This window comes from Vespa velutina, chromosome 12 (assembly GCF_912470025.1).
Source record: "Vespa velutina chromosome 12, iVesVel2.1, whole genome shotgun sequence".
In the NCBI taxonomy this organism is placed as follows: Eukaryota; Metazoa; Arthropoda; class Insecta; order Hymenoptera; family Vespidae; genus Vespa; species Vespa velutina.
The window spans coordinates 5,172,957-5,197,823 of record NC_062199.1 but is presented as its reverse complement, the minus strand read 5'-3'; the positions used below and the strand labels follow the sequence as shown (position 1 = coordinate 5,197,823).

At 28.2% G+C, this 24,867-nt stretch overlaps 2 protein-coding genes and 1 long non-coding RNA gene across 5 annotated transcripts in view; 1 reads left to right on the top strand and 2 right to left on the bottom strand.

Moving 5' to 3' along the window:
* The window catches only part of LOC124953462, a 28,503-nt gene that overhangs the window by 261 nt on the left and 3,375 nt on the right, over positions 1 to 24,867 (bottom strand). The window lies entirely within an intron of this gene.
* On the bottom strand, positions 78 to 19,498 carry LOC124953461 (UBA-like domain-containing protein 2). 2 transcript variants are annotated; one of them, XM_047504882.1, is made up of 4 exons: positions 18,651 to 19,217; positions 9,800 to 9,871; positions 2,612 to 2,705; positions 78 to 1,544 (listed from the first exon to the last, which is right to left on the bottom strand). In XM_047504882.1, the coding sequence occupies exons 1-4, from the start codon at positions 18,756 to 18,758 to the stop codon at positions 1,396 to 1,398; spliced, it is 423 nt and encodes a 140-aa protein (XP_047360838.1). In that variant the 5' UTR covers positions 18,759 to 19,217; the 3' UTR covers positions 78 to 1,395. The 2 variants fall into 2 exon arrangements, with proteins under 2 accessions (XP_047360838.1, XP_047360837.1); XM_047504881.1 differs by lacking the exons at positions 78 to 1,544; positions 2,612 to 2,705 and adding an exon at positions 8,493 to 8,793 and having other exon boundaries at positions 18,651 to 19,498.
* Positions 19,419 to 22,722, top strand: LOC124953459 (regulator of MON1-CCZ1 complex). 2 transcript variants are annotated; one of them, XM_047504875.1, is made up of 11 exons: positions 19,419 to 19,987; positions 20,059 to 20,364; positions 20,422 to 20,596; positions 20,672 to 20,831; positions 20,908 to 21,013; positions 21,077 to 21,230; positions 21,324 to 21,369; positions 21,442 to 21,661; positions 21,741 to 21,910; positions 21,992 to 22,267; positions 22,327 to 22,722. In XM_047504875.1, exons 1-11 carry the CDS (start codon positions 19,871 to 19,873, stop codon positions 22,586 to 22,588), a joined length of 1,992 nt encoding a protein of 663 aa, XP_047360831.1. In that variant the 5' UTR covers positions 19,419 to 19,870; the 3' UTR covers positions 22,589 to 22,722. The 2 variants fall into 2 exon arrangements, with proteins under 2 accessions (XP_047360831.1, XP_047360830.1); XM_047504874.1 differs by having other exon boundaries at positions 19,798 to 19,987; positions 21,306 to 21,369.

Below are 24,867 nucleotides of genomic sequence, written 5' to 3'. Positions count from 1 at the left end.
GGTACATTTTCAATCTTACTGGATGATTTTGTCAAAAAAGAAATAAATAAATAAATAAATAGAGTATTGGTTTTCTTAAAAAAAAAAAAAAAAAAAAAAAAAAAAAAGCGATCTTTACAATTTTACAATCGCGTGACGTTGTTCTTTAAATAAAGTTCATATTGAAAAAAAATTGACAGGTTTCTGCTACGATGGTGCTACTCTTTGTCAGGCGAGTTAGACGGCGGGTAATTCGAATTTAACGAACAGCCCTATCTCAAATTCCAGCTGATTCTCAAACTCATGATAAAAGAAAATCGAGAATTGTTGTCGCTTTTTCGAATTAATTTTTTCGTATTCGCGTCACGTGGAGACGAGGAACCTCCATCTTTCGTAGTTTTTATTTTGTTTTCACAGCCTTCCATGTAATCGCTGGAAAGCTCCCCAGTGAACGCGTACGTATTTATACAAGCCTACCGTTTTGACATATTCTTAATCAAACATGAAATAAACGAAGTGAAACAAAACAGCGAGTACTTTACGAAGCCATTTCGTGAATTTTTTTACCTCCTTTTTTTTTTTTTAAATCGTGGCTTCGACAAGCTACTCCTGTCTTTTTTACATCAAATCACACACTACACGTACTCTCTGTAGATTACGTACTATTGTTCTCGATAAACACTAAAGGGTATTTCTGTCTTTCATAGTTGTAGGAACATTACCGTTCCTTTTAAAAAGAAGAAAAAAAGAAAACAAAATCAATGAAAAGTAAGGGGAATAAAAACGAGTAGAAAACGACTGCAATTTTTTTGTGAGACAGCACGACAAGACGTTTGATAAAAGAGAGAGTAAAATAGTTTTATAAGAAGACTATAATAAAGAGAGAAAGAGAGAGAGAGAGAGAGAGAGAGAGAGAGAGAGAGAAAACAAATACAAAGAAATGAAATTCGAACGAGTCCGAGCAATAGAAACGCTAATGTGATTCTTGTTCGGTTTCGTTCGGCTTTGCTCGGCTTTGTTCGAATTCGCTCGTACATCGTCGTCGTTAGTTGTGCATTTTCCGCTAGAGGGAAAATCACGTGAGAGGCTACTACACTGTGTCGTAGTCGCCAGTGTATGTTATTAGCCATAGGAGAACCAAGCAATATTTTTTTTTATTTTGTTTGTTTTTTTTCTTGCTTTGTGAAACACCATATCGAGGATCGAGTTTTTTCTACCATCTCTTACGATCACTGTCATCATCATCATAGTTTTTTTTTTCTTTTTCATTATCATCATCATTATCATTATCATCATCATCATCATCATCATCATCGTTATTATTATCATCATCTTTTTCTTTCCTTTCTTCTCTACATCTTCGTACAAACGCTTGATAAGACGCATCCTCCTATCGGCTCGCATCTTCTTTTTTCCTTATCTCTGTAATTCACCCAAGCCAAATTGTTGTTGGCTCGGTACAACTTGCTGTTGTGCATTGCCGGAGATGCTACACCGGACCCCGTGGTGCTGCGCCACTGTCGCCGTTGAACTTTGTTGCAACCCGTTTTGGCTCGGAGACATGCCTGAAAGGAGACAGAGAGACAGATATGAGGGAGGGATTGGAGCGAGAAAGAAAGAGAGAGGCAACTACGAGTTTAATGTATGCAACCCCCGTGTATACACGCTCGGCGGGGAATGTTTCGGGCTTGCTGCCAACGTTACGAGACTTGAGACTCGATCGTTCCAAAACGTTATATTATACACGTTGCTATGTTCCTTTCTTATTTGTTCATATATTTATCTGCGAAGAGAAACGACACACAAATATATATATATATATTTGTATGTATATATGTATATATATATGTATGTATGTATATATATATGTATATATATATGTATGTATGTATATATATATGTATATATATATGTATGTATGTATATATATATGTATATATATATGTATGTATGTATATATATATGTATATATATATGTATATATATATGTATATATATATTTCCATATGATTGATTGTTCGTTATTTTCTTTTTTTTTTTTATTTGGAAAAAAGGAAAGAAAGTATACATTCTTTTTTAAAGGTTAAGTATTATTCAATTGAAAAAGAATATTAACAAAGTTGCGAGATAGACATATACATATACGCGGTGGTAATTTATATATATCGGTAAAATTCAAATATTAATTGAGGTCGAATATATTCTATGTTTGATCAATCGATGTTTTTATAAATGCCTCGAGCAATTCATGGCATATTAAAATATAGAATTATAAAATTGCATTTAAAAGTCAATCTTTGTAAATCAAGTTTTTCTAAAAGATTGAATATGAAGTAGAAAACCTTTACTATATACAATGACGCAATTTTAAGCGCAACGTAACCAAACAATATCATTTTGTGTTATGAAATTTATTGGAAGTTAAAGAAGTTTTTTTTCTTTGCTAAACGTAAATCTAATCAAATAATAATAATAATAATAATAATAATAATAATAATAATAATAATAATAATAATAATATTATAAATTGTAGAGAAACGCGTTTTGAAACTTCCGTCAATCCTTTGCAAAAATCTTTCTTCATAAGATTTATTTATTTATTTTATTATTCTTTTAATTTTTATTTTATTACCTGTGGGAGTTTTTTCACCAGCCGACATTTTGGAAAATGCAGCCAACGCCTCTGGAAAATTCGGTGGCGTTGCTGGTGTATTGCACGGTGTGATCTGCAACAAAAAATAATAAATTTTCTTCATAAATAATTCGTCATGCATGGTTAAATTTATGGTTAGATAAAATGAAGACCCTAAAGTTTGCGCGATTTTTGAACACAACTTAATAATACAATAAATCAATGCATATATACATACATGTATATTTCAAATGTATCATAAAAATTAACTAAAAACTCATAGACGATACAAAGGTCTTAAAGTTATCTGTCATTTTTTCTTCTAACCATGATTGGATCCATTTAGAATGCAATTAAAATTATTTTATAACGATAACCTTTATTATCAAATATTGTTTGAAACAGAAAGGAAATACAAACATTTAGTTTTCTTTACTCAAACTATATGTGGCTGAGATGAGGAAAGATTTATTGCATCAGACAGTGAAGTTGTCTATGGATGGGTGTCGTACGAATGAGAGAGAGAGAGAGAGAGAGAAAACTGGCCACATTAGCGGGATTTTTTAAACGAACAAAACGCGATCGTTGGGGTATTGCTAGTTAAAGGTCGTCGACATATACACACCGGATCCAGAACGTGACGTCAAGAATCAGGTGAACGAACACAAACAAAAACACACATACGGGTATATATAGGAATAAAAACAATACGGAAGGTGCGCACGTTCGGTTCGTTCGTAGATTCTCTAGTAAAACCTTGTGAACTAGTTAACGACACAACGTACGAATGATAAAACAACTTCGGTGGTAAAACAAACGCGGCCTTCTATCGATCTTGCTAATGTGTAACGAGATACTTTGTATCAGTGATTCTCAACCATATCGATAAATATATTATTCCATCTCTTATTTTGTATTTATTTTAATGAGAATGTTTATCGGATATGTTAATAGATACGAAATAGATCCTTTTCTATCAGTGGTTCTCAACCCGATTCTCTTCCATCTCTTATTTCTTATTTATTTCAAATTTTTTCATATTTATATCGATGAATTTTAATAATGGACAAATTGAAACTGTTACTAAGAATAGTAATAATTCTGAAAAAAAAGAAAGAAAGAAATTGCGGGAAATTTGAATCAAGAAGACGTTCAAATTTTTGATATCGAAATGAAAATTTCCACAAATGCTTTTCGTACAATAAAACAAAGTCGAGTTTTAAAGAAACAAAATTGAAGGATATTGTTAGGACCAGCATCTTCACACTAATCTAAACGTGTGTCGTTCACGTCCAGTCTTGGACCGAGATTTGGCACACGGCTTATCGGAATGCCACCGACCGAGAATAGTAACACATACACATAGTAACTATCTGTCGACAGTGGTTCTCTTTTTCTTTAACTTCTCTCTCCCCCTTTCTATCCCTCTCAACCATCCTTCACATTCTCGCCTATTTGAATTTCTCGCATTTTTATTTTTATTTTCGCGTATTTTAAAGTTTCATAATCTTGTTAATGATAAATAAATAAATTAAATGATCTTCGAACTCACAAAATTCGTGTCAATATCGATAATCAATATCGATTAGAAACTAACAAGGTTACGTGCAAAGTCTTATCTCTAATATGTAAAAAAAAAAAAAAATGTCTTTTATTATCGTATACACAGTAACGATTTTTATCCTAAGTTTTTATCTTTTTTATTTTTTTTATCTTCTTCATAATCATCAAGAAATAATAAATTAAATAATTCAATTTGTTCGATGATTCGAACTCGAACGTGGAACAGCTTTTAAAGTCCTTTGGATTTCGATAGCATATTCTTGAGCGATAAACATATAAGGTTAGATTTTCTCCAACTACATAGAGCTTTCTGTTAGAACGAGTAGTAGGAAAAAATATAAATATTATTGAACGTTATTATTGTTCTAATCGAAGAAGAAGAAGAAGAGAATGGACGAATGTAGAGTCAAAGTGATAAAAGCTTTGTTGAATTGATAAACCGAATCAAATAGGCTGCTTATTTATTGGATTATTATTTTTAAACAGTTTAGATCAATATATTAAATAAATGGTTAATATTTATAATAATGTACCAGTATATAATGTAATTGTATTAGAATATTATAGTATTTTGTATTAATAGTATTACAAAAATACGATTAATACAAAAACTGTTAGAGTTTTAATCAAAATATTTATAAATATAATAATAACTTATGAAATTTAATTATTTATATTCACCAGTTATATTACCTACGGATTTGATTTCATTATAAATACTGAAAAAAATATTCATAATAATCATTTATTTTATAAAATACTTATCATTAATTAATAAAAATACTAATCAAATAGAAATGAATAGATAAGTTCAAAATATACAATAATCTAAATTAATATTCGTACATCACAGTACCTGTAAAGTTATTATTGTATATCCCTGTTATTTATGTAATTAATCAATTCGTTGTTTTAATCAGTTAAGACACTTATAATTGCTAAAACCATAACATTTATTTATTTAATTTATACATTTTTCTCGGCAATCAATAATAAACAAAACAACATTTAATTTCGATGATCAAAAAATATTCGTACATTGTACAGAGTATATATCTAATGTTTTTTTAAAAATATACATATAGTTTAACCATATTTTCCTTTGTTCAAGAGCATTTAGCCTTTGCTAACTCGTATATAGAAGTACAAGTACACATTAATTTAAATTGTTTTTTCCTTTACCCGTTCTTCGAAGTAGTTATATTCCAACGTTTACGATGTCTAATAAATTCAATGCTTTATATACCTCTGGGTTACTACCTCGCCTATAATTTTTTTAGCTCGAAGAAAATAGATATATCGATTAGAAATTAAAAACATTAAATAGGTGCAAAGGAGAATATAAGAATTTACTAATTTATTTACTTATATTTATTATTTTAACATTATCACTATTGTCACTATTATTATTATTATTATTATTATTTTGTTATATATGTAAGACTTCCATATCCTTAATAACAATGTACTAAATACTTATTATGTGAAAGACGTTTCATATTATATTATACAAATATATTATATTATATTATATTATATTATATTATATTATATTATATTATATTATATTATATTATATTATATTATATATATACGTATATATATTTTTTTTATTCATATTTACTTTTTATTCTTATGCATATAAAATTTTCTTGTACATAAAAATATCGTAAAAAAAAAATATATATATATATATATATATAAAATAATATTATAATAATTTTGTTTTCATTATTAATTAATTTTTTTCTAATTACAAGTTAAAGATACGCTCATTTATGAGACTTCACATACGCACAAGTATACTGAGTTTGTCAAGCAATGAACAGAAGAAGACAATAACACATCAGTATAATATACACTACATATATACGTATATACGTGTTCACTGCAAATGAAGCTTGCTAACAGCGTAGTTTCAAACGAATAAATTAGACGGACATTTTCGTTTTCTCACGATTGTGTTTCACGACATCATAGCTTTGCTTAGCTGTGTATATCTTTCCTAGAGAGTCCACGTTGGGAAATGTTTCCTAACGTGGTAATATGACTTTGATCCTAACGATCAACCGGCCTCTGATCTCAACGCAATCCAATGAAAAAGAACACTGCCTAAGCTCTCTCTCTCTCTCTCTCTCTCTCTCTCTCTCTCTCTCTCTCTTTCTCTCTGATCGATTTATTATTGATTGACATTTTGTTCAAATGAAATGATCCTTCGTTCTAGTTGTCGTTGATAAACAAGTAATCAACTGGCTTCGCAAAAACAGATATACTTTTTGTTCTATGATTAGATTATAAAGGAAACTGATTCTTTTTATAAATCTTTATTTTCTATTATTTTTATTATCATTTATTTTTTATTTATCTTATTATGAATATTATTTCTAATTCTTATTTATAATTTATATAAAAAAATGTATTATTTGAATATTTTATTAAAAATAATAATATATGATCTTATTAAAAATATTATTTAAATTTTATGAAAAATATCAATATATTTTATTGAAATATTTTGTTTTTTATAAATGTTATAAAAAATAGATTATTATAATATTTCTATATATTGTTTATAAACAATCCTTGTAGAGAGTAAGAATTTAACAAACACAAAATTGGAATATTTATTTATTTAACTTTTTAACATTAGACTCATCATTAAAAATGTAAGACATTTTTAATTTAAATTTAATATTGATAAGATAAAAATGAAAATTTTTTCTTTTTAATTTAGTATAAAATAAATAATTAAATAACCAAAATTTTAAAAGACAGAAACAATATTTTTACATTAATTCCTTTATCGTAATTGCATAAAAATGTAACATATCCGAATTGATAAATTTTTATGTATTTGTGTGTGTGTATTAGATCGTAATGTGATTATTTATAAGTAATTTTGTATAAGAGACGACACGTTGTAGACCATACCAAAATTTGAATTGCTCTCTGTTACTAATGGTAGTATGAATAGAGCAATATGACGAGAACACGCACGTGTCTCCACGAATGCATCCAATGAAATAGTCATGAATTCACACGAGACACAGGTTTTAACATTTACGCTTGCGCCCGAGAGAATCTATTCATATGTATTTTTGTGTATTTATGTATCTCTATGTGTGAAATATATATGTGAAAAGGTGCAGCACAACGCACATATATACATATATATTAACATAAATATCAATAAATGAAAGTTATATATATATATATATATATATATATATATATATATATGTGTGTATGTACACACATAATTTTTTAAAATATCGAACTCGATCTTAACAATAAGTTAAATATATCCTAATTAAAATTCTAATAATTTAAAAATCTAAATCAATTAAAATTTTAAATCAAATTATATTATGATTTAATCAGACATAAAGTTAGGATTTAATTAGACATTAAATTAGGATTAAATTATTGAACATTAGGCTATAATATGTACATAATTACAATTAAATAGAATTATTTTTGTTGCACTCTTCAATAAATATTTTCATCGAAACTTAATTGGCTTTATATCAGCTAGTATTATTTATCAGTCCGTGGTTATGACGTGGCCTTAAGAACACAGATATGTGGAGGGATAATTGAGAGAGAGAGAGAGAGAGAGAGAGAGAGAGAGAGAGAGAGAGAGAGAGAGAGAGAGAGAGAGAGAGAAATAAGCGAATGTATGTCGGAAATAATCTCGACACTTGAAAGCTGTGTCCGGTTCTCTCACCCGCTCGTCTCGAAATGGGAAGTACGAGTGACTAAACGAACTTCCCCTCCTTTTTACGAAGCAGTTCCGGATAATCTCTATTTCTATCCTGATTATAAACCTAACAGAAATTCTCACTAAAAAAAAAAAAAAAAAAAAAAAAAAAAAAAAAAAAAAAAAAATTATATCTATATATTTTTAATAATATAATATTAAACCAGTCTTGCATTATATAAATATTTCATTCGTGTCATTATTGTGTGCGCGCGCGCATGTGTATGTTTTAAATGCATAATAAAAAAAAATAATAATAAAAATACGATAAAGATACAGTAAAAAAGTATATTTTCTGTAAATATTATGAAACTAGTCTTACATATAATATTTATCGTGTCATTAGTATCTACATAAAAAATTTGATATGCTAAAAAGAAAAAAAGAAAAAAGAAAAAGAGGGGATAGAAAAAAAGAAAAAAATTCTAAGAATAAAAATTAATTTTGCTCTTCTTTTTTTATCGTTGCTAAGGATCCATATAGATCTTATAGAATGAGATCAAGAAAGAAGGAACAATATTTAAAATTCTTATATAAATATTCCACTTTTTCTATGAGTGAATCTTTTTTTATATCTTTATTTTTTCTATTCATTTTTATCGATGAATATTTCGTAAGAGAAAAGAGTCGATTTGTACATCGATATCGAAACACTTCCCGTCACGAGTCTTTCGATTTCGCTTTTTTTTTTTTTTTTTTTTATTCTTTCCCAGACATAAAGTTGCTTCTTTAGTGATGGGAGAGTGTAGATCGGTGATGCCGATGATAAATAATTCATAGGGATGCTGGGTAGCAGAGCATCGATATGCAAGACGAACGACGACGGAATCGCCAAGAATAAAAAATTCTTTTTCCCGCTCTGTTCAAAAGAAACGAAAGGAAAAGAAAAAGATAAATATAAAAAGAAAATTATAAAGACGACTCGTATAATATTTTCTCAAAAAGACGAGATAGCATTAGAAGTGTCCTTGGATTGGATCATAATCACGAGTATCGATTATCTAAATTAATTCCATTTCGATCTTTCGACTCTATTCCTCCTCTCTATGTATATGTTATGATACATAAATATGTTTGTGTATGTTTGTCTGTTTGTTAATCAAACAATGAACGAAGCTTTGTTTATAAATATACTTTATTTTTATTTTTAATAATAACTTTTTTACCTTCGAATTTCGATTAATCGATTATATTCCTTTTCGCTCTAATTTGTTAATGAATTAATAGTAATTTTTTTCTTCTCTTTCTTTTTTTTTTAAATACTATTCATACATTAAACATTATGTTATTAAACATGTAATCATGAATTTTTAAAAGGATTTTTACATTGAAATAAATTATTAAATAAGAGTCATAGAGTGAAAAGTAAATATATATACATGTGTTTGTATGTGTATACATAGATATACACGCATATACTTATGTACATATAAACACGCGATAAAACGAGCAAATGGAACCGCGTGAAGGTCAAGCACGCGTTCAAATCGATTTTCTCCTACTCTTATAACACATATATACAACGTATAAGACATATACACAGACATACACATAAACATACAACACGCGTATGAGTGTTCTAACACTAGAATATTTTTGATAATTTTTAACATATACATTATATTTCATTTATAATACAAATTTTTTTCTTTCATTAATGAAAGAAAAATGAAGACATTGGTAATTAATTATTATAATTATTTTGATGAAATCGATCGGGTTAAGCTTATTAGAAAGAGAAACAATAATAAAACAGTGATTAGTTAGAGAATAAGATTAGTAATGTTCATAAACAAAATAATTGTATTATAAAAAAATAAAAGAATAAAAAATAAATATATAAGATGAAAAATGTGTCAACTTACTTGACCAAAAGGAGTACCAGGCTGAGCACAAGAAGGTATCGCTACTTCTTGGAAGAAGAGACTGAGTGCCATCTGAAAGCAAACGCAAATAATAATAATAATAATAATAATAATAATAATAATAATAATAATAATAATAATAATAATAATAATAATAATAACAACAACAACAATAACATCAGATTTACAACACAATATACATATCAAAATTCAGAAGGTAATACTAATTTCTTTATATGTACAACAGTATAGAAATTCTTAAATCAATAATATACATACAATAGCAATATCTGATTAGATTTGGCAATAATCCATCTATTAAGAAAACACCAACTGATGAAACATTGAGATATTTAAACGAGTATAATAATAATAATAATAATAATAATAATAATAATAATAATAATAATAATAATAATTAAATATAAATAATAATAATAATAATAATAATTAAATATAAATAATAATAATAAACTTAATGATTAAATAAATAATAGGATTAGACGAAATCTATATTTTAAATACTATCTTAAAGTTTAGTATTCTTCGAATTCTTTCATTTCTAATTAATTTTCGATTCGTAATATTTTTTGTTTTCCTCCTTTAATTTTTTTAATTTCAATATAAAATCATTATATATACATATACTACTCAATGCGACTGCAATGCAACTGCAATGGAGTTGATAAGTTACGTGTCTTTCGGACATAAACTTCCAAACATGGAAGCCGATTTCAAAGTTCTTTTTCAAATAAATTCTTAGTTTACGAGAAATCGAGTAAAACTCGTGGAAGAATTATTTAAAGACGTGCCAAAGTTCGTCGATTCACTGATTCGCGTTTATGTACTTGGCAAAACTTTATGTCTTACGTTATACCAAACGCCCCCCCCCCCCCCAATCACCATCACTATCTATCCTCCCTTCCTCTTTCTCGTTCTAATTTCACCAAGAATATTTCTAATACATAGATAAATATATACATACGTATATACAGATACTGCAGATACGTGGCTCTTAAAAAAAAAAAAAAAAAAAAAAAAAAAAAAAAAAAAAAATAGCATGTGCGTGCAACACGCTCGATGTACGTTATAATACCAATAATAAAAAGACCACTTTGATTATACTTTAGCACGTCTAATCGATCGATAAACTATAAGATACTTGTACCATAATAACGATAACGATAACGATAACGATAACGATAACAATAACAATAATAATAATAATAACAATAATATCAATAACAATAATAACACTAATAATAATAATAATAATAATAATAATAATAATAATAATAATAATAATGATAGTACTAAATAAACAATTTAATATTATATTTCCACCAAGTACTAAATATTTCACGTACTATCATAAGTGTATGTATAATCATTATAATAATTTAAATTTAATCTAATATACAAATAATATATATATATTTTTTTGATATTTTAATTAGACCAATTTTTCTTTATTTTTCTTTTCTCTATTTAAATTTCAAACGAGCAAATAGAAGAAAAGTGTCCGATGTGTTTAAATTATTATAAAATAATCGTATAAAAATAGTTAATTAGACAAAAAACATAGCGCGACCCACAAATAGAATAAATAAAATGTATACGAGGGCTACATTGAACTTTAACTCGTTATGAACACTCGTGTTACATAACTCAAAGGCAAATGGTAATAAATAACTTGGTTACTCTTGAAGAACGTGACTGGTTATTTTCACCGTGATCTGCAACGAAGATAGAAATAAGATTCCTTGTTTTTATTATTAGACTATTATTATTACTATTACTATTATTATTATTATTATTATTATTATTATTATTATTATTATTATTATATATTGTCATGTTAGATTACTAATATCAATGAGGAAGATTGGTTATTAAGAAGATGATTTCGTTAAGATGATCTCGACAAGAAAAGAAAATTCTCAGCTTGGACCTCAATACCAGATGTTCAACTACTACGAAGTAATCGTGAGAAACTAACTTTTTAGATCATCTCAAACACGAATGATAAATGTCTGACATGAGAGGATTTTCTTCTAAAGATTATTATTTAACTTAATATGTTTTGTGTTTACTTTGATAAATATATATACATTTAGTTCGTATTATTGTTATTATTATTGTCTTTTTTTAAAACAACTATTAAAATATTTTTAAATTTATTAATAGAAATAAAATGTATTATTTACTTTAAATATTAAAATTTTGTAACTAGATTTTTAGAAGAATTCATATATAGAATTTTTGTAAATATTAAGCAAATTAATAAGAATAAATTTAAGAAAATTGTAAATTATTTATTTACTTATTTATTACTATTATTATATTATATTAAATATAGTATAAGTATTATCGATATTATATCTGTATATGTAACATTTTAATTCTAATACTTCTAATAGAATAATATATTTGATAAATATTAATATAATATTCTATTATTTAGGATATAATGAATTAAGGATATAATATTGTTAAAGAAACTAATATTTTAATCGAACAAGAACAAAAAAGATGCTGTAAGATGTAAGATGAACTGTACCAATTCACCTATGGGATCCACTAGACATGTGTGTTGTAATCAATAGTTAAACGTATTAGTAAGTAACTGGAGAAAGTTCCCGAGCCAAATTCAACGAACATGCACTTATAAGCATACGCACAAGCTCTCTCTCTCTCTCTCTCTCTCTCTCTCTCTCTCTCTCTCAGCTCATTTGTTTTCTTATTATGAATAATTAAATTACATATTGCCATTGTTACTAATTAAGATGATAAAAAAATTCAAAAATTGACTTGATTGATTTCACAATATCCTAATTTATTAATTACTAACTTTTGTATGAATATCCGAAAAATTGCTTATTAAACGTTCCATTAAAAGAAAAAAATAAATAAAGAAAGAATAAACAAAAATAATTATATTCACATATATATATATATATATATATATATATATATATATATATATATATACATTATGTAATGTGGTTATATGTATATTGTGGTATATTCTTATTATATATGTATGTATATATATATATTTCCTTTATTAATTTTTATATTGGAAATTTATATATAATATTTATATTCTTAACAATTTCCGTTATAAGCGATATAATAGGCTTATTATCTAAATGAAGTAATCTTCTGTAAACAGAACAAAACACGCATAAGATCTAATCTCCCTATCTAAGATTTCACAGCGTAGACAAGTTAATTAAATTAAGTAAGCTTTTGCCTTGTAGTTGATCACGTTTATTGACATTTTCATTATTATCTACAATAAATAATACTAATACTAATACTAATACTAATACTAATACTAATAATAATAATAATAATAATAATAATAATAATAATAATAATAATAATAATAATAATAATAATAATAATTCAAAAATGTAAGAAAAATCAGACAAAATTTATATTATTTTCTTTTGATTAATTTTTTATGAATTTTGATCATCAAAATATATTTTTTTAATTTTTATTCAAAAACTTTCTATTACATACAAATTAAATTGCTTATTTATCGATAATACAAATATATCAATTTATGACAGATTACGTGATTCATACTCTGGACAATAAACCTATTTTTCAATATATATATCTTAAAAATTCATAAACATTCTTCTCTCATCGGAAGAAAGAAAAACAAATTAAACTTTTTCTTTTACGTTTACATTTCCGTAATTATTAAATTCAGGTTTGGAAAAAAATGATCATTATATATCATCGTTAGTCTGACTAGAATAATTGAAGAAATTAGGTCATCGCTTTCGATGACTCACACAATTCAAATGCAACACAAACGATCTTTCTTTTTCTATGACGTAATGATAAAATATACAATAAATAATTAATTATAGAAGAAATAGCTCATAAGATAAATTCCCTTTTTGTTCTTTTGTTTCTTTTTTATTCTCTTTCGTTTTCTTCTGCCAATATTCTATGATGGACTGAAAAAAGATGAATATATTGTTCCGTCATTTTTTAACATGAAACGTCTAACAGCTAATTTCAATTCTTATTCAATTAATAACTATTTGATAAGAAGACGATAATTACACGTAACAATATGGATAAGAGTCTAAGTATCTTCTTTGTAGATAAAATAACACAGATGTGACGAGAGAAAGAATGACTACTATTGTTAACTTAAGCGTCTTATCACGCGCATGATATTATTGTCGTCCAACTATTACAAATACATATATACACCACACCACACATGTACTACACACGCGCGCGCTCATACATATATGTATATGCCTACATACATACACATCTGTGTGTATGTGTATATATATACATATATATATATAATTACATATATATGCGATATATATACAAGGGTGGTCTAAAAAGTTTCCGACCTCAACATGAAGATCAAAGCACTCGTCAATAAAAGCTATAGGGAATGTTTGTGCATTTTTTGAAAGGTACTCATCAGAATTTCAGCCATTTTGGATGCGCAGTTGTTGTTTTATAATCGTTTGAGTGAATCGATGTGTTTTTGTGAAAATGGAAAAAATCGAGTATCAAGCTGTTACTAAATATTTGTTTTTGAAAGGCAATACGTCTACGCAAATTAAAGACGAGTTGAACGCTGTATACAGGGACTCTGCACCATCATTTACCACTCTGAAATTTTGAGCAGCTGAATTTATGTGACCATATCAGCTTGGGAGACGATGAACGTCCAAAAATTGCAATCACTGATGATAACATCACTCAAGTTCACCAAATGGTGCTAGACAACCGTCAAATTAAAGCGAGAGAGATAGAAGAGTCTATGAATATGCCCAAAGAACGTGTTTGTCACATATTAAATTAAGATTTAGATATGAGAAAGCTGTCCGCATATTATGTGCCGCGTTTGCTCACATTAGACCAAAAACGTGTTCGAATGAACATTTCCAACGCTCTATTGGCGCAGTTTAAGTGCAATAAATCAGAGTTTTGGGGCTGATTAATTACTGTAGATGAAACATGGTTACACCATTATACCTCAGAAACAAAAATATAGTCAAAACAGTGGCTCCAAAAAAAGCAAACACTGTTTTTTTGACTGGGAAAATGATGGTGACTGTTTTTTGAAACGGTCATGGAGTTATCTTAATCGATTATCTTCAAAAAGATAAAACCATTACAGGAGCATACTACGGATCATTACTTAACAAGCTGAAGCCAGAAATTGCGGAAAAATGGCCACATTCGCAGAAAAAGAAAATTTTGTTTCACCAAGACAATGTCTCACATTTCAACGTTTGCCATGGTGAAAATCCACGAATTACGGTTAGGACTGATTGACCACGCGACTTTTTTTTATTCGCTAAGCTAAAAGTTGCTCGGAGGATAGAGGTTTTTGTCAAGTCACCTTCGTAAACAATTATTTTGCTGAGAAAGACGCCGAATACTATTTGGACGGATTAAAAAAAAGATGGAAGCATAGCTGGGAGAAGAAGTGTGTAGACTTACAAAGAGACTATGTGGAAAAATAAAAATAAATTTGAAGAAAAAATGTCTTGTATCTTTGTTAGGTCGGAAACTTTTCAGATCAACCGTGTGTGTGTGTGTGTGTATATATACGTACATTTGTCTGTGTAAAATCTATAATTTAATTAATAATTTAATAATTAATATTAATAATGATTTTATTATTGCAATTTTATTCTTACAGGGTATCCTCATCTATAGAGGTCCGAGTAAATATTTCACAATTGGTTAAAGCTACAAGAAACTTTAATAAATGAAATCTGCACGGCCCAATTAGTTACAAAATGCTTGTATACAAATTGTTTTTTAATCTTTTCGTGTTACACAGCTCGATATAATGTTATTTATTTATTTATTTATTTTTTGTTGAATACCGATCATTTGCAATCAAGATCATCTAATAAAAAAATTCCCACCATATGTCGTTTAATATGAGATAATTGGTATTTTAACGATATGCAGATTCATATTGTGCCGTAATAATTGATATTATTCAAATACATTATTTACAAATCAAGCAGTTGTGTAATATTTTAATGAGTTGAAGGTTAGTGATCCTATTGAACATTTAATCGACTTCAAAATGTTATGTAGTCTGACGATCGTTTTTTATATTGTAGTTTAAAAAACCAACTACTTTAATACTTAGATCTCGTAAATGATATATAGTAGTAATTTTTTACTAGACGATTTTATTTTATTACTATTTTTCATCACAAATGATCGTTACCATATAAATATGTAAAAAAAAACCGATATTCATATCTCAAAATTACGGATAAAAAAGAAAAAAAGAAGAAAAAGAAAAAAATATTTACATGCACTTTATAGCTGACTATGAACCATGCAAATTTCTCTTATTAAACTTCTTTTTTTAATTTCAATTAGTCACGTGATATGTATGTATATACGAATATCTTTGTAAAACAAAATATAATTAATACTAATAAATATGTACATTTAAATAAATGATATCAAAGAAATAAATAATTCTATTCTAAGCAAAATAATGATTAGAAATAATAATATAGATTTAATCATTTAGTTGATTAAGATAAGCAGAAGATAAGCAGATATTTCTTCTCTTTTTATTCTCTCTCTCTCTCTCACTTCCTCATCACGTGACATAACATTCGAAATATATGACCCATTGTCAAAGTGAAAACATTACGGAATCAGTATTCACATATGTATATATGATATATCCTTAGTTTGTTTCTTCTTTCTTTCTAAATCTCAAAAAAATCATGTTTACATACAAACTGACATACTCTGTATCAATGACGCCAAATCTTTTTTGGCCTATGGCTTAAAATCAAACAACAAAATTTTCCACTCACCAGTTGCGGATTAAATATTTGAACCGAGTAATTAAAAAAAAATAAAAAACCATTTTATATTTAAATGTTTAGTCATCTTGTAGTAGAGAGAAAAAAAAAGAGAAAGTAAAATCAAAATTATGTAGTGTAATTTTATTCAAAACTGATGTAAAATTCGCTGCCGTTTTCGAGATAGTAATTTTTCTATATCAAGTTTTCTATATCAGATGTTTAAACAATGCTACAGAAGCAGATAATTAAATTTCTCTAGACACATTTTAAGATTCTATTAGAAATTAAATATATATGTATATATATTTCATTTCTATAAATAATATTCTACTAATCTAGTAAATAATTTCAAGATTTTTTGTGTTTTCAAAGATTTTAAGTCTCACTTCTCTTGCGGGCATAGTAACCCATGGATCAAGGGTTCGTCATTGTTGTTCTATACAAACACAAACACACACACACACACACACACACACACACACACACACACACACTTAATTAATCTTTATTATTGAATTATTTCTATAATAAAACGATCGCTATTCTGAAAGCAATGAAATATTAACAAAAATTTCTATATACATTTCTCTCCATGTAGTATCTTATGATAAGAATTGTTTTTTTTCCCCCAAGAAATAGAAATAATATTATTTTCATTGAGAAAAAAAAAAGATTGAATTATTTTAATTATTCCCATAAAAGATGTATAAATAAATATCTTCTTTTTCTCTTTCATGATCCTGTTGCATTGTGAATATATGGAAAAATTATTAAGAAAATTTAAATAACAATCGATTGAAGGTCGTTCCATTTGAAAAGATGAACAAATATTTTCTCTCTCTCTCACTCTCGCTTCCCTTCTCACATAAGAATCAACGGACCGATCGATGCCTCCTTCCCTCTCCCACCAATTCGCCCACTCTCTCTCTCTCTCTCGCTCTCTGACAGTCTTTTTTTCTTTTTCTCTCGTTCGTTTTCGATGAAGAGTCGCCACAGTCGACGTCATTCTACTCTTACAACATTCTCCAGAGTAAACAAAGCCGCAACGTGCACGCGCGTGAGCTTTCTAACTCGTGATTAGAACTCTACATATTTGTTTCTCTCTCTCTCTCTAACAAAGTGCATCGACTTGTAAATATAATAGAAATAATAGAATATTCAAATAAATATAACAACGATGATAACATCAATCAATTCAATTCGTGATCAACAAATACTTTCTTTTTCATCCGTTTTACAAATAAATCGATACGCAACAATTTATGTAATATAAATGACAGAGAAAGAAAAATAATTATATATATAAATGATTGTAATTTTTCTTCTCTCTGATTTTTATGAATGGGCTCCAACGCATTGAACGTATGTATGTATGTATGTATGCATGTATATAAATGCCGTTCATGACGTGAAATAAAAAAAGAAAGTCGCGTAACGACTCTCAACTTTTGTTTTCCGAACAGAAAGAAAAAGAAAAGAAATAAGTAAACAGAAACAAAAAGATAGACAGAAAATTAGAGACGACGATAACGATGATGATGATGATAATAACAATAATAATAATAATAATAATAATAATAATGAAGAAAGAGTTCCCATGTACTTATGTACGATAATATTCCATAGCAAAAAAAAATATATAAATATCTATCTATCTATACATTTGTATATATTTATATGTATATAGGAAAGCAAGTAGAGTCGCCACCATTCGTCGTCATCGTCGTCGTTGTCGTCGACGACGTCGTGTCGGCCATTTTCGCAGCTTTGTTTACGTATACGAAGTGGCATCGAACGCGTATGAAGTGGCGAAAGAGAGAACGAGAGAAAACGAGAAAAAGAGAAAAAAAGGAAGAGAAAAAAAAGAAGGAATGAAAGAAACAAAGAAAGAAAGAAAGAAAGAGTGAGAGTGAGAATGAGAGAGAAAGATATAGATAGAAAAAAGGGAAAAATTCAATTAAATAGTTGTAAAAAGTCTTAGAATAGAAAAACGAGCTTACCTCGAATTGCCAATGAGTAGCTTGTAAGAATTGCCTTGCTTGTTCTCTGGCACAACCGGCAGCCAGTACGAATTGATTGATCATCACTTGCTCGCGAAGAGGGTCCATCTTTATTTATTTCTCTTTCTTTCTCTTTCTCTTTCTCTCTTTTTCTCTTCCTCTTTTTCTTTTATCTTCGTAGTCAATTTTCGTCGTTCTTTATTATAATATCGGAGATTAGAAATTATACGAAGGAAATCGAACGAAGAAGAAGGAGAAAGGGAAGAGGAAGTTGGATAAAAAAGAAACAATATGTAAATGGAGAGAACACGCGAGTAGATGGGAATACCGGCTCGCAACGCGTCCGTCTCCTCTCTGTCTCTCTCTTCCTATACGAAGAAAGAGATACGTAACCACTGTCTTTCCTCTCTCTCTCTCTCTCTCTCTCTCTCTCTCTTTCTCTCTCTTTCCGTCTCTTTTTCTTTCTCTCTAGACTAATTATTAGTCACACGACTCAAAACTCCTACGTTTACAGGACAAGCGCGAAGACCGAGTGCCGGCGAGCCTCTTGTTTTCAAAACTAAACTCATCGCCGACGGCCGATCGACGACAACGACGACGAGCTGCGACGAAGCGCGAGGGACGAGGAAGGTGACGTCACACATTGGCTCCTTCTCTAACCAGCGTGCCACCTCCCCATGTTTGGGGCCGTTCCGTTTGCCGTACTGACTCTCTCTCTCCCCACCACTCCTTTTCTTTCGTCTCTCTCCCCATACTCTTCTCATCGCACTCCTCATACTCTTCCTCAGAACTCCGATCGATCACGAGACCGTATTATATATTACGTTAACAAGCGTAATTTTCATTCAAGAAATAATCGTTCTCTTTTTGTCGATTAGATATTTTTCTTTTCTTTTTCTCTTTTTTCTTTTTTTTTTCTTTCTCCGCAATATTTTCTTTCGATATTTATTCACGATTGGTTCGAATATTTTCGCGCCATTTTAATGACGAATTTGAAAATGTGTATATGTTCGCTGAATCGTTTCGTTTGTATAACGATCTATTATTAAGTATATGTACGGTATAATTATAGGTTTGATTAATGAGTCATAATTCGATTAGGTTTATCTACATGCATAGAGTGTGTGAGACGACCTCTGCGTTTTAAAACTTCCAACAGAGAAATATTGAGACGTCAGCGAATAACAGCTCAAATTTTGAGTATTTTATAATTTGTTGAAATGGAGAAGGAGAAGGAAGGAAACGATGATTATTATTTAGAATTATCTTCTGATCCTATTAAGTTTGAATCCGTTAGTTGTCTTACCAATGTTTTTTTCGACGACTATAAACAGCAAGTAAGTTTTTAATATCGCGTTAATTGTAATAATTTTTTCATTTTATAACCTCACTTTGTGTTTTCATTGAGGTCTTTGCTGTTCGATCTGGTGGTGTCACTGGTGTTTTGGTCAAGGGACCTAATCAAAATATAATATTTAGAATGGAGGATAAAGGTCCGGTAATCTCTATAAAGTTTTCTCCAGATATGAATATACTTGCGATACAGCGTACAAACACATCTGTAGAGTTTATGAATTTCTCTTCATCGCATGAACCAGATGGTATAGAGTATTCTCAGTCGTGTAAGGGAAGGACTGCCACTATATTAGGTTTCGTTTGGACACATGGCAATGAAATATTATTTGTTACCGATCAGGGAGTAGAATTGTTTCAAGTAAGATCACTCTGATGTGCTATTATTTCATGATATGATATAAATGTTTTCTTATAGGTAAATCCAGAGAAACGTATTACTAAAACACTGAAATCTTCTAATTTAATGATTAATTGGTTTGTATTTTGTCCTAAAAGTTATTTGGTCTTGTTGTCTACTGGTACAGTAGGAAATTTAATGCAAGCATTACATGTAACGCCTGGCAACATTCAAAAATTTACCAAGTTTGAAAGTAAGTTGAACAATGAGATCTTGTGTGTATTTATCATAATATAGAATTTGTAGATCTGTATGGGTGCCATTTCAGTGGAACCTAGTACAACCAAGCCAGGAAAGCTCGCTGTTTCTGAAAGAGATGTGGCTTTAGCTGTTTTGTATGGAACGCCTTGTATTATTGTTTTGCGACATCAACCAGGAGCTAATCGTTCTGTTGGAACTGCATTTGTATATGTATATACTATTCATAAGTAAGATTTTTATTGCATATTTTATGCAATTAAATCTAAATGAAAGCATATAATTTATGTAGATAATATTTTGTAGGATGTTAACGATTAAAAAAAGTCATATTCTTAAGCTCGATGCCAGTGGACGATTTGCTATTAATGTTGTAGACAACCTTATTATTGTTCATCATCAGGCATCGAAGGTATATGTTCTATATGTATAATTGTATTGGCATTGATTCACTTAGTGCAATTATTTTTTATAGACATCAATGATTTTTGATATAATGTTGCCTGGTGTAAGTGATGGTACTGTGATACATCATACTAGTGTAGCATCAGCAAAGTCTATTAAACCATACAATCTTGTTGTCCCAGGTGCAACTTTGTCAGATGAGTTGTTACAGCCTTGTCAACTATGTATCCCTTCAAACTTTTACTTTATAATTTCATTGTTTTAAAGATTAAACATATGTTTTTCTCAATATGGTATAGATTCCCCTAATTGGGTAGTATTTCAACCAAATATTGTGATTGATGTTAAGTTAGGATGCTTATGGTATGTTTCTATAGACATCGCTATTTATTTTACTTCAAATTAATGTTTTGTATGTTTATATACTTCGTATAGGTACATAGAACTGAGGTTGGAAGTGTTAATTAAACTTATTAAAGACAAAGTTTTATTAGTAGAATTTCTTATGCAGCGATCTAATGCGAAACAAATTTTGATACAAGTATTACAGCAATTTATGACTGAGTTGCCAATAAGTTTAATGGATATTCCAGCGATTTTTGACAAAATTAATCCTGTATACAGAAATTATCTTGAAAAGGAAATACAGAATCAGGTAAATGAATTATAATTTTATATGAATGTTAGACTCCCATTTTCATTGATTGAACAATGTATTATCAATATTTGTTTAGATCGGTACACCTCTTCAGAACAATACAAAAAATGGTAGCACTACTACAGAGAATTACAAGTACAAATTAAAAATTGAACAAAGTGATATGTATAGTATCATTTTGCCAAAATTTCCTGAAAATACGATAGAACCAAAAATGATAGTATGGGTCCTCCTAGAATATATCAGGTGTGTACATTGAATTATAAATAATAATCATACCAACTGTTATATTTTGAGTTATATTTAATGCATTATGGAAATTATTAGATCTTTAACAGAACATGGAATCCCTGTGGAACATTATTTACACGAGTTAGTTATCACAACATTGGTACATAGGAAAGCATATTATCAACTACATCAATTATTGCAATATCATGTTGTAGCTGACTCGAAACATTTAGCTTGTTTATTGCTATCCTTAGAAAATTTATATCCAGCTGCTCATCAATTGGCATTGGATATGTTAAAACGATTAGGAAATGCACATGAAGAAATAATTGAAGTACTTTTATCGAAAGGACATATTTTAGCTGCTCTTCGGTAAGGAAAAATTAAATTATTGCATAAATTATTGTTATATTAATTTGTGTATGTTTTAGATATGTTCGTTCAGTGGGAATGATAGATCAGGTATCGGCTCGAAAATTTTTAGAAGCAGCAAAAGTTTCCAATGATGCCACCCTTTTTCATTCGGTCTTCAAATTTTTTGAACAGCGTAATTTAAGGTTACGTAATACAACAGCTTTCACAAGAGGAGAACATTGTCAACCATATGTACAACATTTTAAATATTTGTTTCAAGGGACGGATAATGGATGTAATTCCGATACAAACTCTAATGTTACTACAATTTCATCGTAAGACTGTCACTGTTATCTCTATATAATCAGAATATAAATTTGTTTATTTAATTATGAAATTTTAGAAGATGTATAAGAATGTCAATAAAAAATAATTTTTATGGATTGTTTTTAAAGCGATACATAGATAATCAATGAAGTGAAAAAGTATGGCTACAATAATCCATTTAAAATGACTTTATTGATATATTCAAATCATTTTTATCTTTCTCTTAACATTTCGTTAATAAACATTGTACAATATTGGTTTAGCTACCATATAGCTCTCTTATTTGATTATCAATGGACGAACTTAATTTTGGATTAATACAATATATGTAACAATATGTTAATATAAATAGTCATGTAATAAATAAAATAGTTAAATTGTATGAAATTAATACACATTGATCTTATAACATATACATACATACATATATATATATATACATATATATATATATTTTTAAAGAAACGACATCTAAGGTTATAGTAATTACTTTATCGCGTGAAATGAAAAATAATAGTAGAATGAATTTTTATCGCAGGAGATCTTATTTTAAATAATTCCTCTGGTTATCGGTGCAATTTATTTACTAATATAAAAAGTTTAAACGATTAATTTAAAACTATATTTCATAAAGGGATGCTTGAGATTTTGATTAGAAAATTAGAAGCCCGTCGATTTACTTATTTAGATATATATATTTTTTTAATTTAATCGAAGAGAGGGAAAGATGTGGAAAATTAAAATTAAATTTTTATTATTTCTCGTTTATAATTTCATATTTTAAAATATTAAATATAGTCTTCATAGCATGCAAAGAATCTGTAATGGTGCTTATATTTAGAAGAACAGCAAGACATTCATTAAAATTGGTCAATGATATTCTTTCTTTCTTAGTAACATCATGCCTTTCTTAATAATCAAATGATTCAAAATCGGTTTCTTTATATTACTATTTCTTAAGCTCGGTGGTAAATCAGTACTTTACGGTTTTCGCCGTTTTTCTTGGTCCGTACTCTGAGATCATTTTTCATGGTAAAAATACGAATAAAAATTGCATTCGCTTATCAATTTATTTAAACGATAAATCGCCGATTCTGATTTGCTTGATTTATTTAAAAATATTGTTAAACAATTTAATAATTCAAACATTTTCATAAGAAAATTCATCGATTTTTCTTTTCAATGTTTTTTTAATTCGTTTAAATGTTTGAGACTTATTGATAATAATATATGCATAGTGCATAGAATCACAATTTTTCTTTACAAACATTTTTGATAATATAAGATGTGAAAAAAAAATTTATTATGAAGTCTAATTCATTCGTTTAAAATCATTTTCTATTTCAATGATTTCAATCAATTTTTATACGTTAAAAATTTTCCCTCCATTTTTTTCTATTCGTTCTTACAATCATTCCTAATTTCGATCAATCAGCGACATCGTATCATTAGTTAGAGATACCGACAAGTTACGAAAGTAACCGAATCATTAATTGTCAGTTCTTCGTAACAATAACTTGTATGAAATTTCGTATTAATTAATTATTGTTTATTAGCATAAAAGAATAAGAAGATAATCGTTATAAGTTAATTATTAGATTATCGTAATATTTTTTTTTAACGATTCTGGATAAAATTGACGATCTAAAGATTAGAAGAATATCGTGAGTAAATGTCGTTCATTTGTTTCATGAAATATACTTTATAATGATCGAGATTTGTTACAAAGAAAGAAGAATTATCGAACAGATAGAGATAGATAGATAGAAAAAGAGAGAGATAGATAGAGAGAGAGAGAGAGAGAGAGAGAGAGAGAGAAAGAGAGAGAGATAATGTATTAGAAGATTAGAAATAGTTTTTGATTATTTGTTTTCTTTTTTTTATAGCAGACAAATATAGTAAAGACATAAATAATAACTTGAATTCTGATTGCATTAATACTTCTTTTTTCTTTCTTTATATATATATTTATATATCTATCAACGAACGCGCGAAAAATCTTTTAAGATTCAACCAGTAGAAAGCTTCGTTTCTTCTATTAAACATGTCGAATAGCAATGTATATATATTTTCGAAATTAATGCGAAAACAGTTTGGAATTGCTTAATTTTATCTAAATAATTAATATTTTATTTATAAATGAATCGTTTTCGACATGTTCGTCGATAGCCAATAGGAATTCATATGTTTCCTACGTTGTATTATTCGTAATAATTCTAAAAAGACAGACAGGTAATTAGCATATAGCATGTGTCTCTCAAAGATTAAATTTCTTATTTTGATTTGTAGCT

Excerpts from the sequence above, each read along its gene's own strand:
- LOC124953459 (XM_047504874.1), top strand. The coding sequence starts at position 19,871 with ATGGAGAAGGAGAAGGAAGGAAACGATGATTATTATTTAGAATTATCT. Across the intron at positions 19,988-20,058 it reads TCGACGACTATAAACAGCAA|GTCTTTGCTGTTCGATCTGG; the intron begins GTAAGTTTTTAA and ends GTTTTCATTGAG. Across the intron at positions 22,268-22,326 it reads CATATTTTAGCTGCTCTTCG|ATATGTTCGTTCAGTGGGAA; the intron begins GTAAGGAAAAAT and ends TGTATGTTTTAG.
- LOC124953461 (XM_047504881.1), bottom strand. The coding sequence starts at position 18,758 with ATGGACCCTCTTCGCGAGCAAGTGATGATCAATCAATTCGTACTGGCT. Across the intron at positions 9,872-18,650 it reads CTACTCATTGGCAATTCGAG|ATGGCACTCAGTCTCTTCTT; the intron begins GTAAGCTCGTTT and ends GTTTGCTTTCAG. Across the intron at positions 8,794-9,799 it reads CTGGTACTCCTTTTGGTCAA|AGCGGGAAAAAGAATTTTTT; the intron begins GTAAGTTGACAC and ends TCTTTTGAACAG.